General features: G+C 37.0%; 1 protein-coding gene across 6 annotated transcripts in view; it reads right to left on the minus strand.

Annotated features, from left to right (window-relative positions):
- The window catches only part of PCMTD1 (protein-L-isoaspartate (D-aspartate) O-methyltransferase domain containing 1), a 41697-nt gene that overhangs the window by 19758 nt on the left and 5976 nt on the right, over window positions 1–15963 (minus strand). For 3 of the 6 annotated variants that reach the window (XM_080578722.1, XM_080578723.1, XM_080578725.1), the window contains one exon: window positions 2806–3231. The exons of 2 other annotated variants lie outside the window; for them this stretch is intronic. In XM_080578722.1, coding sequence (XP_080434848.1) covers window positions 2806–3112 — 307 coding nt within the window. In that variant the 5' untranslated portion in view covers window positions 3113–3231. Of the gene's footprint in view, window positions 1–2805; window positions 3232–7803; window positions 7828–15963 lie in introns of those variants that run through there. One more of the 6 variants, XM_080578724.1, reaches the window with a different exon arrangement.

A 15963-nucleotide genomic window follows, 5' to 3' on the forward strand; every position in this document is an offset into this window, starting at 1 on the left:
CTAGGGTTACTGAGAAAACATTTTCTGCAGTAAAAAAACCCTAGTATATGCTACTAAGTTGATTAATAATCGCAATTTTTAATGCAGTTTAGAATATTTTCTATTAGGTAAAGTACCAAACAATAGATTACTATATGTGCTGCTCTTAAGACCTCTCCAACATCAGCCAAGAGGTAGGTATATCATCCAAGGGATGTACTTTGAACTTGTAGAAACATGTACCTCCTGTTGACATTCACACCAATTTTAAATTTGGTTTATTATCTATCACACTGAGAAGCATTAGCATAGGTCATCTTTCAAGGTGTTTATTTAATGTTCCCTTGCACTGTTATAGACTATGACATTCCTAACCAGCAGTTACACTTCCATGAGACACTGCAGCATCTAATGCAAGTTTTCTTTTTATTAAAATTGTCATTCCTTTTGGCCTCTTAACTACAAAGTGCCACTTGTCCCAAAACTCACACGTGTTCCTTTCAAAACTCAGCTTTAACAAACCAAAGAACTAAAGAGCTGTACATGCTGGTTATTCCAAGTTTCAAATTAAATCTGTGAATGTAATATATACACCACATCAGGATACACCACAATAACACTAATCTAAACAGAAATAAAAGATATAGATTCTATTCTTTCACCAGTAAAGTCAAAAGCCAAAGAGTCAGCTAATCTAAAAAAGTGAAACCAACTCCTCTGTTACTCTCCAAAGTCAGCTGGTCTCTTCCACGATAATTGGAAACAATTCTATCACCCAGTTTGAACTACATTTATATTTTAATGGTAGCAACAGTTAATCTCTATGGAGTGGCTTTATTTTTTTTTAAATATGTCACTATATTTGCAAATGTTCACCAGTTTCAACTCACTAATTTCATCTATTTAATTTTGACGCTGTCAGCATGGCAAAAATACACTCGCTATATTGTCAAATTGAAAGATGTCCAACTACTGTCAAAGAACACATGGTTCCCTGTTATACTACACACTGAAATTGGTTTAAAAACATGGGCTTTTAAAAATATCCATGCTTTATATTTATCAGAAGCATACTCCTTTCCTTCTATATTATTTCTACTCCTCTATAAAAGCTGCTGTTCCTTTGCTTAAAACAAACGAAATAATTATTGTAACTAGTGATTTTTATCAAAAGAAGCAGAAAGTAAGAAAATGAAGAACTACATAGCTATGGAAATCCTGCTTTTGTCACTGTAGCACTAACTGCTACAGGCTCCTTGGTGCTGCTGGAGAGGTATCAGCACCTGAGCTGGCAATGTGGAAACATCTGTAGTGTAACTATTTTCCTTGGGGCTGTCAGCCAATCTCACCCTCTACAGAAGACAAGTCTTTTCCTTTCTTATTTCTTCAACTCCACATACAATACTCTGAAGGACAAGGATTCTGCTTGATAAGATTGAACCCAGGAGCATTCAACAAGCAACCAATAGCCATTCATAACAGGTTAAGTACACAGATACAGGTGCAATATATATGATCCAATATCATACTTTTAAACAAAGTCCAGAAAGAATAATAAAAAAGCAAAGCTTAACTACACAGAGAAATGGATGATTACTATTGCACGCTACTCTTAGCACCCATTTTAGAAAAAAGAACTGAACTTAAAATATTCCTAATTAAAATACATTTTTTCATAAATAGAAACACTCAAAAGTGACAAAGTCACTCTAATAGAGTAGGTATCTTTGGTTTTAACTTTTTTTTTTTAAACCTGTGAATGAACATCATTTGTTTGCACAAGAGAATGTAAGTTTGCCAATGAACTTAATTGCAATAAAAGACCGTCAGAGATGCCAACAAATGAAGTTTGTTATATATGTATTAGTGGTAATTTCTACTTTTTAATCACTGAGAAGGAATGACAAAAACTGAGATAAATAAACCAACTCTTCACACCTCAGCTTTGTGCATACACCAACATACCCCAAAACCGTACCACCCGTTACCAAGTTTGCTGCAACCAAAGAAATACACAAAACTCCATTTAATAGTCATTAAAATTACACCTGTGAAAGGTATATTCTAAAGTAGTTATCTTATATAACAGAATTTGTAAAAAAACAACTGATTTGCTAGCACACATTCTATATTAAGTATCATACAGGGTTTGGGAATTAAAAGCACTTTTCTCTAAGGTAGGTTGGTTCAATTTAAAATTTTACAATGATTTCTCATTTTATCTGTTCTCCATACAGGAAGTGTATTTGAGGACAGAATAAAGAACAGTACTAAGTAAAATAGCTTTTAAAACCTAAAAACTGCTTAATCTCTGCAGATCTGAAGTCTACATCCCAGAACTGATTAAATACAACAAAATGATTCAACAAACACATCTTGAGAAAGCTGTCTGCATGCTCATGAAGACTTATTTTTCAGTGAAGTTTCTCCAAGAGATAAGCCTTCACCATTTACTTTTTTGGATAAACAGAAAAAAAAATCAAAACAACGTAAAATAAGGGCATAAATATGGTAAAAATGCAAACTAAAATTTTAGCACTCAAATTGTTCCTCTATGCTTTTCCATTTTATGCAAAAAAAAATACTGTTTCCTTTCTCTCAAATTGAAATTTTAGGCTATAGAAAAAGACAAACATGAATAATTGCACCTTCCAAGACATTCCATGAAATGTCATGGAACAGCTTGTAGAGATAACCTATCATATTGTAAAAGCACAAACACACTGTTTTAAGTATAGGACTATATTTTGAAGACAAAGATTGTACAGGCCCTGTAAAGTGTACAAAAGATATGCAGAAACGATGTATTAAAAAATTCAAAGTTACCTAGTATTAATCCCACCATTGTACTCAAATATCCGGTTCCACTACCCAGATTTAGAAAAGACAATCCAGGTTGAAGCTTCAGAGCTTCCATGACTTCAGAATAAATGCAAGGAGCTGACAAATGTATATTTCCATGCTTCCAGGCCAAGTCTTTGTAAGCATTGTCCCTGTATCCTTCCAGATAATAATCACCACGATCAATTGCTCTGAAGGCTTGCTCCACACTCTCAGTGCGAATATACTGAGCTTCTTTCAAGTTATCAATTAAGTCATCATTGTCTTCTCCAGCACTCACAGCTCCTCCCATGCTGAATTTCTATGGTGATTCAATTAGTTTGCAAAATACATCAGGAGGGGTTTTCCAAAAAGCATTAAGTATGTAATGGATTCTTGGTTCTTCTTTCAAAAGCACATCACAAATGAATCCTGGAAAAAAAGATGTTTACATAACTTGAGTTTCCAAGAGAAACAAATCAACAATGATTAAAGGGTGATAAAACATCATTAGTACTGGACCACTTCACCAAGCAAAGCCATTATAGACTGGACAGTTTATTTCATAAAAAAAATCTGCCCTTCAAATTCATGCCACCTCAATCCACTGCTCTTCAGCTTAGCTTTAATATGTCAACACTGCCTGTCTGCATTAGCAAGCAACACAAGAGTTTATACAGACGACGAAAACACTAACAGCCTCTCACCCATTACTACATAGATTTGTGGGGACAACAGCTGTCTTTGGAATAGATCTAGACCCATTCAGAGGACTAGATGTCCAACAGCAGTTGGAGCATACATCAACTTCCTTATGTTTAAAAGGAGCTGAGTTTACATGCTCTGAAATCACCCTGCAGTGGGAGACAAAGCCAGGTGATTTGTGATGACCGTGAGACGCATTTCAGATACTCACTTTGGAGTTGAATCGAATCAGAATACTAGTGTTGACAACCACACATTGTTCTGGTCTGGATCCAGCACCAGGAACGGTTCTGAGATCCTCCTTATGCCTCCCATATGCACTAAAGGAGTACCATTTCCTGAAGTACCTAAAACCTCTCATCTTGCTGGCTTTTAAGTAACTAGAAAGTTTTGTGAATTCCACACCACATATTCTCTTCAAAATAATTCCTTCAGAGCAGTATTTTATCTGCATTATTACATAATTAACCGCTAAATTAAATAAAAGCCAGATGTTAATGTTTTGATTTTTACATGAATTATCAGCAAAATAGTAAGAGTACTGGAAAGGAAAGATTTCAATCCATCAGTACTAGACTAATAGAGTAACCACAGCGAGCTAGTTGTTAATATTAATTAAAAAGTCACCTTAGCCAAAAGAACAAAACCCAAAGAATCTTGGTCCATATGCTGCTATGTTATCTCACTTCCCTCCTTTCCTTCCCCCAGCTTTGTGTTTTGTTTTAACCATACATCTAACAATACACAATTCAAGTATGAACACAAGTTGTTTTTCCCAACACTTGGTAGACTTTTCTCAAGAAAAATATTGGCTTACAATACAGAAGACAGACTAGTTCGTTCCCAAAAGTATCATTCCAACTGTACAGTAACAAGTAGTATGTTAGACAAAACATGACAACAAATATAAGCAACTGCCACCTTCGGTGCTTTATTTCTAAATGCCACAAACAAAGCCATTATCCCGTTAGTTTCTACAAAATAGGGGCATTCTACCACCAGCGTGAATGACTTCAAGTACGTGATACTTGAAAAAACACGAAGAAACACTCACTCTCTTTAATTGCATTAAGTACCACCATTTTAATACAAATCCACCTGCTTCTTCAAATGTGTGTATTTCACTGAGCGTTCTTTTTTAAAAGATGAATCTTTTGTCTGAGATTACTCCAATACAATTCAGCAAATTCCTGTTTCGTACAAATTAGGCAGTAAGTAATTCTCAGGCACAATCAAGATACCAAAGATACCAGTCACCAGAATGAAGCAGATTCATAAACAGATTGTGGGGATCATTGCCACGGAATTTATGGTTCAATACTTTAAATGAAAATCCTTCTTACACTAATGAATCGTCTTCCATATAACAGGTCTGTATCAAAACTGTACTCATAAGCCTTTCCACGAAGCCTAATGAAAATCTCCACAAACTATGACCAACTTCTAATTTGGTGTGTTCCCCAACCACCAGTATGCAAGATCTGTGCTTCCTGGAGCACTAAGAGGATCAGAATGGTGAAGCTCTGCAAAGGAGAGCTAAACCTAAGAAAGCATTGCTTGAAGCTATTCACTGTAACTTCTTAAGGAAATGAGACTTACAGACTCGTGAAATCCAGAAGTAAATCCACACTTACTAACCTGAGGATTCAAATTTTATTTCAAGCAGTGTTACTTGGTGAGGAAAGGGAAAAACAACTCGGAGTTTAACAGAAGAAGAATGAATACCAAGTGGAACTGTTTCAGCTGAAAGACTACATGTTCAAGATACAAACATCCATTGGTAGGATACACAAATGCACCCCCAGCCTGCTCGCTGGCCAGGTGGTGAGAGAAGCAGGGAAAACCTTGATCTTGTGTAAACAACTCAATGTAAGGCAAAACATCAGTTTTATTGACACTGTTCTCATCACACCCCCCACAAAACAGCATCAAATGAGCTACTACCATGAAGAAAATTAACTGTGTCCCAGCCAAAACTAGTATAGCAAGTGAAAATCTAGTGACAAAAACATAAGTTTTTGCCTTCCCTTTACCCTAAGAGCATTGTGATCGTCTCGATGGATATGTTTAGAAAGAATTATAACTAAAAGAATCAAGTAAGAATCAAGTTTTTGAAGATTAATGCAGCTGGCTACATTTGAGATAGAAACACCACTCCCAGCCCTACCTGCAGAATGCATTCACTACCTCAAGCCAGCAGGTGGAGAACTTCACTAACTATTTATACTCCACGGGTGAGCAGGCACTATGAAACTGCTCAGAAGGAAAAAGCCTGTTCTTTCAACTTAAAATAAAGCTTTGTAGAGTTTCTATCAGTGTCTTCAGTTTCACATAATATTTTTTCCCTGTAAATAATAGTTTACAATTTCAAGATACTCAATAAACTAAAACAAAATTTATTTAGGTATTTTCTGATTTTATGTTCTTGGGATTCTTTGATACCTACAGTTAGTTAATGCAGTATCACCAGAATTTCTGCTGATGACACCCATGAACAAACACCTTAAGTTAAAGAAAATGAAGTATATCTTTTCATGAAAAATGACTTCCTGTGCTGTGGAGAAATATTCTGTCAAGGCATAACATACTTCCTTCCAATGCTTTTATGTAAGATTTTGCCTTGTGAAGGTGAAATGACTTGCTTCTAACAGAGGCAAGAGATGTGTGAAGTCAGATAAACTTTCTGTAATTTTAAATATACAAAAGAAGCCACCCCACAAGCTATTTTAGTAGAGGCTAGAGGAAAAAGGCAAGTCAGTCCAAGGTTCCTTGTGACTGCTGACCCAGGACCAAAATAAGCACAGCAGAACATGCAATGATAAAAACATTCTATGTAGCTACACTCCACAAAGCTTACAGAAAGCATCCTGTGAAGCTCAGCAATCCTAAATTGCAACACCTGCAGAGACAAAGCGTAAGTATCATTGTAATGCCTGTTTTACAAAGAGTTACAGAAGTTACAGAAGAAAGGTGCGTAAAATTAACAAAATGCAGCCATTGTCTAAGCCTCTGGAATACAGCAGCCAACAGAAATTGTAGTTTAGGAATTAGAATTACAATGAAGTCTTAATAAAAGTCCATGCACTGATTAAAACCAATTAAAATGTTTCTCATTATACACTATTTATGAATGTATTTTTACAAATTGGAACAATTTTGCATTTTCTTCTCTTATCCACAAATAAAAATATCACAATTTTCAATTTCTGTAAAACTCCACACAACTGTATCACACCACCTCTGACCTGTATCTGACCTAACTTATAACCAATTTTTACTGTAATTCCTTATCATAAAGAGCTTGGGTTGAAGCTTTTTTTTTTTTTAAATATTGTCACATTAAACAAACAGATTCTTGGGCTATGAGAATCTAAGAAGTGTTAACTGGTTCAGTGTATTTTAATTCTTAGACTTCTTATCCACAAACTATTATCTGAGAAGTTAGTAAATGAATGCAAGCTTTGTCAAGATCTGTTTGCCAGTTCTCAAACGGACACAAATTTTGCACATTTCAGAAGCTAATTTTTTTTTTTTTTTTTTTTTTTTGCTTTTTAAGTTCATTCTTCACATCAGTAAGGACTGCATGCTTTACTTAAAACAGACTGGATACCACACTAGCAAGGCATCCAGTTAATTCAGTAGATAAATTCTTGCCTTTTCTAAGTCCATACAACATCAAATGTTACATATTAGTACCTTGTAATATTGGCATATCCTGACCCCACATAGGTGACTTCCTTAAAATATGTTATTTTAGCCTAGAAAAACAACATGAACAGCATAACAGATGTGATCACCCATATTTTCAAGTCTGCTCCTCAGAACCAACGCATTCTGAGAAAGTCCTATTTACATTAGCATATCATCCCTGACAATCCCACACCATATCAAATTCAGACTGTGGTGCATTCCTTGCAAGCCACAGTGGGCATGCAAAGTTGCTTGGTGAACCTTCCCCCCTTTTCTTGGGAAGAGCAGCACACAGAGAAAAGAAAAGGTGACAGTAACCCACACAAGTATTCATAAAAGTAGACACAGGAGCCAGCTGTTGAGTTTACCTAACAAGGAATGTTCTGTGACTGTCAATAGGAAGGAATTAACCACACATGACATAAGAGCCTGAAAAAAGTCTGTTTTACAGTTTCAGTTCACTCAGTTTCAGTTGTTAGACCTACTTCTAAGTTTCTGCCACTCCTACAGCTGTAATGAACTTGAGATCTTATTTTGCCTGTTCTTGTCCCACCCAGTAACTCCTAAAACCAAAGGACCCCATTTTTTGTCCAGCTTTCCCTTTCTTACCAAAGATTGTGCAAGTGCCACAGTAGGAGGAAATTCAACTCCCAACCGCAGAGCTGAATCTAAGATTTCAGCAGAACCTCACAAAAACACAGAATGGTTGATTACTATCTGAAAGGGAAAAAGAAATGGTAAATTTCGCCATGCAAAGACTGAAGAAAGCCAAAATGTGAACTGTGAGCTGGAGGTGACTGTAACAGGTGACATCAAGAACAAGAACAAACTGTGGGACGTGGGTATTTCACACTGAATTCTTCACACACATTTTTGAAACTTTTATACATGTGCCTTGTTGCTAAACTACAATAAAATGAAAAAATCTAGATGTTCAGGGAAGAGTAACTGCTACTTGAACTGCCTTCTCTTCCACAGCTATTTGTTTTCTCATTCCAAATAATTTAGAAAGGAAGGAAACAGTTGTTTTCAGGGTATACTAACATACTTCCTGGTGAATTAAGGGAAATTCTATTGGAAATACCATCATTTATTTATTTTAAGCCTATTAAATTTGTCTCACTCAAAAAACATTCGCTCCTAACCTACTGTTTAGTCGATTGTTTCAACAAGCTTTTCGAGCTAAACAGAAACAAGTACAGTCAGTCCTCCAATTTAATACACTCCACACAAAGCACACTTCAAGGTTCTTTGCAATATAGCAATGGAACAAGGAACAGACCACAGGATTAAAGTTAAGCCAAATGAATGTAAACAGATACAACTACTGACTTAACCTGAATTGCATTGACCTACTTGGGCAGAAAATGTTTGTCAAGTCTGCTGTAAGCTTAAACCCTGATCCTCCTGCTCAGGCCTTCAACAGATGTTTACACAAGGCTCCAGGTGTGCCCTTATTGTCTCATTGTCTTCCTCCATCCCCAGTCACCTGAACACACCACATGCCACAGACAGTACCACACTTCTCTTGTAAGATGCAGTAAGGATTATGGCTCCGCAAAAATTTATAAGCAGTGACAGACATCAGGACAGATCTCATTATAAAGTTACCTTTATAATTACACAAGGTTGTATAATTTTCAGATCAACCCTGCTGAATGTCTAGTTGTCCTCTTGGCTTTTTTCTGCTTTTTATTTTCAGTTCCTGTAAACTTTTTAAATAACAAGCCTAGTTTTGTTGGTTGTCCACCTAGATTTTTTTCCCCCTTCTTAGAACTGGGATACATTTCTTTTTCCATGTTTTCTTCCATACTGGATTTTTTCCCCCCAATCTGAAATTTTATCTACCCTCTTCACACAACAACAAAGCTTGAATGCCAAAATAAGCATTTTCTATATACCAGTTCTGTATGCCATGCCTGTTTTCAAGTATGCTGATAAAGAATATAAAATTCATTATTTCACATAACAAATAAAAAACCCACGTTATTTCCTGAAGAGGGCTTTTAATGTGCAGTTTACTACCACATCCTGACTCAATTCTCACTACTACTTAAAATAAACAAAAAGCACTGTTTGCAAAGCTGAACCATTGCAAGATTTAGAAGTTTCTTCTTCAAACACCTTTCCCCACCTGTGGCACCACACACGTGCATTCCCACTGCCCACTTAGAAACACAGACACGAGGTCAGTGTTTTCACCAGTCAACCAACAGTGCAGGTTGCAGTACGGGGCTGAAACAGTGCAAGTCAGTTTCTGAAATCTGAAGTTGTAGATCTGTAACAAAAGAGTAAGTACTAAAGTAGCTCTATGTCCTCAGATAGGAAGCCCTCACCCATGCTGTCTTATCCGGGGCTATGCTTATGATCCTTCGATAATTGTCACTATGGTCACCACAGACCCAGCTTCAGTGTTCACATCCTAGAATACCCCCTGGGCCACCAGCTGACCTTGCTTAATTATCTCCTGCAGAAACACCCTGCTGAGAAACAGGAAAGCTGTCCAACTACCCTGTTGTAGTGAGTGATTAATTGCTAGGAAAAACTATCCATCATCTGCACAAAACTTTTTCCTCTCCACCCCTCACCTCAGATGTACGAGATCTTTGGGATTTACCTAACCATATTTTGAATCTAGTCATTCACATTACAGAAAGTTTAAACTGGAAGCAAGCACAGGAACATTTTCTCAACAGGATTTGCTAGTATCCAATTTCACTGAAAGTTTCAGTTTAGCCAGTATTTTTTAGTTTAGCCAGTATTTGCTTTAAAATTTCAATCAGTTGTTGCTTCAGCCCCTCAATCAGGTCTTCCTCATATGGTGAAGCATACGATGAATAAGAAAATGCTCTAAGTGCTCTGAGAAATCATTTTTCAAAGCAGCAAGATGCTGTAAGCTAGTACTATAGCTACAGAAAACCAAAAGAACTAAAATGCTGTACATCAGTCCTGTAAGTCTATAAAACTAAAGAGTTATTCAAAAATTATTTTCCCAATTTCAGAGAGCACTTATCTGCTAAGAAGTAGTGTCTGAATACCTGATGAAAATTACAAGGACTGATGCCTATGGCATCGTATGATGCAACTGGAATAATGGTACTGTACAGTTGCTGGAAACATTACTTCAGTACCAGTGATGGACCAGAGCAGCATGATGTGCTTTTTTCACAACCTGTGGTGATAAGTAGTATGTCAATAAGACATAGTTGTCAGTCTGCTGCTTATCATCAGCAGTCAGACATGGAAATTGGTGATTACACCTCAAGAGGTTGTATGTTTACCTCTATGAGAGGATGCTAACTCTGGCCTAATTGTGTTCTCTATAGTATCCTACCAACTGTAGAAATCAAAGCAATTAATATCACTTCTCTTCCCCCACCAGCCCAGAGAGTTCAGTGGTGCTCTTTTGCATTACACTGCATAAATTGGCCTCATCTCCGAGAAGCCTAAGATGCTGCAATGACCTGTCAAATTTCCACAAGAGCATATCATAAGCAAAAGGATGTCAGCTTAACCCACCATCCCAACAGAATACGGAAAATCCCCTACCCTTCCTCTGATAGCAGAGTCCATGAAACAACCCAGAAACAGTCCCCTTATAGTACACTTCTTCTTGAAGGACTCAGTATTCTGACAGCTCTGTGTATTCCCAGGTTATAACTATTTTAAGTCTGTCAAGCATAAACTGGAAGAGTACTGCTTTGTCATACGCTGCCTGGGAGAAAGAGGGGAAAAAAGAGAGAAGCTGCTCTAAAGGACCTAACAGACCCACAGGAACAGCAGGTACCAGATAATAACAGCTTGTTCAACAGCAAGACTAAACTATCAGGACTTCATAAGACTGATATAAATCAGTGATGCTCGATATATACAGATATCTGTTAGTCTCTGAGTTTGTATCAAGCACCTGTTTTTTCAGAAGAAAAATTGCTGTCTGTGCACATATTTCACAGGAATTAATGAGTTACAGAATGGCCAGGCAGCAAAACTCTTTCCCACGATAAAGAGCTTTATACAACAGTATTTAACAAAGAATACTCCTTGCAAGTAGTTTTATACAAGCTGTAATAGTCAAACATTAAGAATGAGAAGGCCAGTAAAGATGTTGGGGAAAAAAAATTGGAATATCTAGTCCTATTTAATCAGTATGAAAAGTAGTAAGGCATACAAGTGATACAAACATTTCTGCAAAATTTAATGTTATTCTGACCATACCACAACTAGGCAAACACCTTGATGTAAAGGACAAGCCAAATCTTCAACATCTTTAAAAACAATCTATGTCTTTCCATGAAAGAAAATGCTTAATAATTTAGTATGTAGTGGCCAGAAGATAGCAAATCACACAGTAAAATATGATACTCCTTTATCTTCAGCGTCACCTTCACAAAACAGTCACTTATAGAATAAATCACAAAATAAAGTCACTTTTAGAATGAAATGCAAAGCAGGTTTAGTACACAAATTAAAACATTCTCCTAAACTCTTACCAAAAATGCAGTTTCTGCAGCAAGTCTTAAGCAGATCAAGTCACAGTCCATATAATTTTCAGTAGGATAAATGTGGCTCATGACAAAATATTCACTAGTTCAGCTACTGCTAAAGTTCAAAAGCTTATTGCACATAAACATTTCCAGTTATTTAAATAAACTCGCTTTCAGCAGCAACAGAACAACACAGGCCTGTTGCCTTTAGCAAAAGAAAATAGAAATGAGGTCAAGTGTAAAAATAGAAAATGGTTACATTCCTGACACTTGAAACCTCATCTCAGAGCTATGTATTTACAGCACTCTCATAAAAAAATCACCACAGCTGATCAACTATCAAACTCAAAGTGTACTAAAACATTTGTATTTTCTGCTCTTTAGATATAATTCTAAAAGGATCACAATTACATGCAATAACAATGTTATGAACAACTCATTACTATACTATCAAAATGTTTACTTTCACAGCCTGAATGTCAACTTCTATTATGCATTCCCTTCTTCCAAAAGACTATATAAAAAATTTCGTCCTGATCTTGTTTACTTGATTCTTAAAACGGTCTAGTGCAATACAATACACCTCCAGCATACATACAACATACACATACACGTTGTATACAACAGTATGTTTTAAGAAGTCATTACTTAGGCCTGTAATCTTCCAAACAGCAGATGAGCAAGGCCTGCCTTCTCGCTTCCTGCCTTTCTCAGAACCCCAATACAAGTTTTCACTGACACAGACTTCCAGAAGCATCACAACGGATCCACCCATTGTTTCAAATGCAACTGCTAACAGGCATACTGGTTCACACGTATACTAATAATTACTCAAAGGCACAACCTCATCCACAGACTCGTATTTCTTAAGATATCCAATGCCTAGTTTAATATAAAGCAGAGATCAACTACCCCTTCACGGTCCTTACCAAAGCAATGGTTTACCGTAACTCTGAAGACCAACAAATCAAGTATGAACTAACTGTATACTTAAAATCTACCAAAGGTCTCTATGGAAATGCAAAAGCCGCCCATGATGACAGTCGTCTCACTAGACTTTTGCAACCCTCCTGCGTGAGGGTCTCTCTTCTGTGCACACAGAGGTTTGCACAGCAGCAAGTGGGGGCCCTCATGGCAGCAGGTCACTGGGGCGCACATGTCCATGGTGCCAGCAAAGGAGGATGTGAGCTTTAGCAGGGGTACCCACGGACACATGGAGTGGCCTAGGAACCAGTAGCTGGGGGAAACAACTGGAGGAGACAGCTTTTGGAGGGTAAGGGGGAGGCCCAAGTCCACTGCTGGAGTGCCTGAGGCATCAGGGGGCTGCTGACACACAGTGTGCACACACAAGGCAACAGGGATGAGCGGACCCAAGGAAGTCAGGGGTAGAAGAGTGAAACTTTTACTGCAAGTGCTTGAGAGCCTCTCATTTTCAACTGGCAATTCAAACATTAGTCTTACATTCAAATGTGTTCCACCCAAGTCTACTCCTTCTCCTGGAAGTCACCCAGGTGTCACTAGCACTCAAACCAAGCCCAGTTCCATGTCTTGATGACAGGTGCCTTGCCCTCCTTAAAGCCCCAATCCTTAAAGCTACTGAACACACCAAAACATACACATAAGCAGGCCTAATTGTATTTTATAGCAGTAAGAAATTAGTAGTACTTTCAGATATGAAAAACTAAATCAGGATCAAAGCCTAACCACATAAAACAACCTTTCCTTTGTGACTAAGGAGACAGTTTCAGAAGGACACAGTGTGATGCAAGAACAGACTCTAAATTTACTTTGAGAGCAAGAACCTATGCCCAGTAAAGAACTGCAACAACTTTATAGAGAAGGGTGACATTATGCTTATTCATCCAAGTTCCAACAGATTTTAAAGCTACATAAATTTAGAAGAAACTGACTTCTGTTTGCCTTCTCAATCATACCCTAAAAAGAATACATCTCTGATCAGCACAACCCCATGGTTATTTTTAATGTTTTGTGGGGGGTTTTTTTGAGAGCTGTAAGAATGTTTTTCACTTACCTGAGTATTTGCCATACTCACCCCTCTTTCCAAGAGCACGGAAATGCTTATACATTGTTGTTGACATTCCTTTACTCTACTCATGGCTTACACTTTGACCATGATTGACAGAGGAATAAGAGAGGAAGCAGGTAAGGGGAATCATTTTATAATTTACAGAAAACACTTTTGTATATCCTCTTATAATTTGCTTTTATCTACATAGCCTATGATACTGAGAAGCTCTACATCTAAGGTTACAAAACGAGAACAGATTTTTCAAAAAATGTGACATACTGAACTTCACTGAGTTGATAATGACCAAAACCATGAATAAAATTTAAGTAGCTACTTCACTGCTTTGAATTATTTTTTTATGATTTTTTTTTTTATGTTCTTCACAAACACTCCAACCTACCTCTGACCTCTCAACAACCTCAGGCAGGCCTGAAGTCACACAGTTTTCCAGAACTTCTCCAAATTAGAAATACTTCTTATAGGACTTCTTTAGGAGCCAAACTCAAACTACCTAAGCACATTTTTAACTTGAAAATATTTCTACATTGTTATTTTTTCTTCATGGAAGAATGAAGTATTACTGAAAAGTTATCATTTACTTACAGTACCAACAGCAGGTACAGTCTGGAGGGGTGTTTGGAGATTTTGGGAATGCATCACCATTTCAAGATTCTCAAAAATATTTCACCAAGAACTGGAAGTTCAGAACCTTTTATCATTCTTTGATGTAACAGCTGTGCACTGCACACTGTTAGGTAGTCATCCCCATAATCCTACCCTATCAATTTTTTTCAGTCAAAAAGCATATGGCCTTCACCTGACAGAAGTGTAGTTTACAGATGTAACACAAGAGGCTGCTACAGTCACATAACCTGCCTTGGTTATACCATGAACAACTCCAATTTATCCAACATATTCCAGAACTTGGAAGTCAAATCCTACACTTGACTTTTCTCTTGAGAACTCAGTTACTCCAGAAGACATCACAGAATCTCAGGAAACTCAGCAGTAATGAGTCTTAGTTATAATTAACTGAAGTAAATAAGCAGAGATTAAAGCCTATGGGATTTATAATGCTGCAAATTGTCAGCTCTGCAGAAGTCATAAAGGAACTCAGCAACAATTTGTCTGTTTCCTTCCAGTTTTTACTGAGCTACTGACTGCAAAAATACCAAATTTAGAATTTGTAGAAAGAAGAACACAACAACACTTAGGAGAATTGACAGCAGGTGACTACATTGAATGAAAGCAGAACCACATTTCATTCTCAAAAGGGTAAAGGGGAGAGTTTTACAAATAAACAGCAGGTTCACGTGCCCCAGCAGAAGAGCCAGCAAACCCCACCTGCCAGAATCCAACATTGACAAGAGCAAACAAGAAAACTCTGGGTCTCCAGTTTTTTCAGAAAGAAATTATTTTAGTGGCAAACTGATGTCCCCATAGAAATACTGACAGAATTCCTTACTAACTGAACATATTAGTAATGCAAGAATATTAACCTCTTGTTTTCCTGAAATTAAGTACTAATTTGGTGATTTTAAGAATTCATTCTTTCAGCACTTAATTTCCATACAATTTAGCCATACCTACAAGCAAAAAAAATAACTGTGTTGAAAATCATTACCAAGACAGTGGCTCCAACAATTTTCAACTTCTACCATTATACAGTACAGTGGTGGTGATTGAGTTGAGGAGTATTACTTGACTTTTTCTTTGAAAGATTTGTCAATAAAAATACATTGTAATTCCTGAAAATCTGCTGAAAAATTTGCTACAGAAATAACACAAACCAATTCTCAGAATAGTAACAGCTTCTCATTTTCTCCCCACCACAGTCCTAATTCCTCTTTCAATGTTAAAGCAACCACTTATAGGAATGTAGCCTTTCATTTGGGACAGGGACACCACAGGCATACAGATTTCTGTATGTAATTCACTAGCTGATTACTACCATTAACAATTCCAATGACTGTCAGACCTTACTGATGGAAGCTATGTATCAATGCAGTTATCTCCTCCCGGAAAACCAGCTTTGGAGGTACTTTTAAAACAAAAAAGCATGAATAAAGAATTATGACATCACCTCTGAGATGTTCTCTAAGATTTAGTTCCCTTTCACTCCTGAAGACAGAAACTGATGTCAAATGCTATTTCTTTTACTTGAAGACTAGTACCAATACTTTGCAGTGTCATTCAGACACACATATTTTGTATCTGCTGTATTACTGCGTACTACATGACTATATCTTAAGCTGA

This window comes from Anser brachyrhynchus (genome assembly GCF_964034855.1).
Source record: "Anser brachyrhynchus genome assembly, chromosome: 2".
Classification (NCBI taxonomy): domain Eukaryota; kingdom Metazoa; phylum Chordata; class Aves; order Anseriformes; family Anatidae; genus Anser; species Anser brachyrhynchus.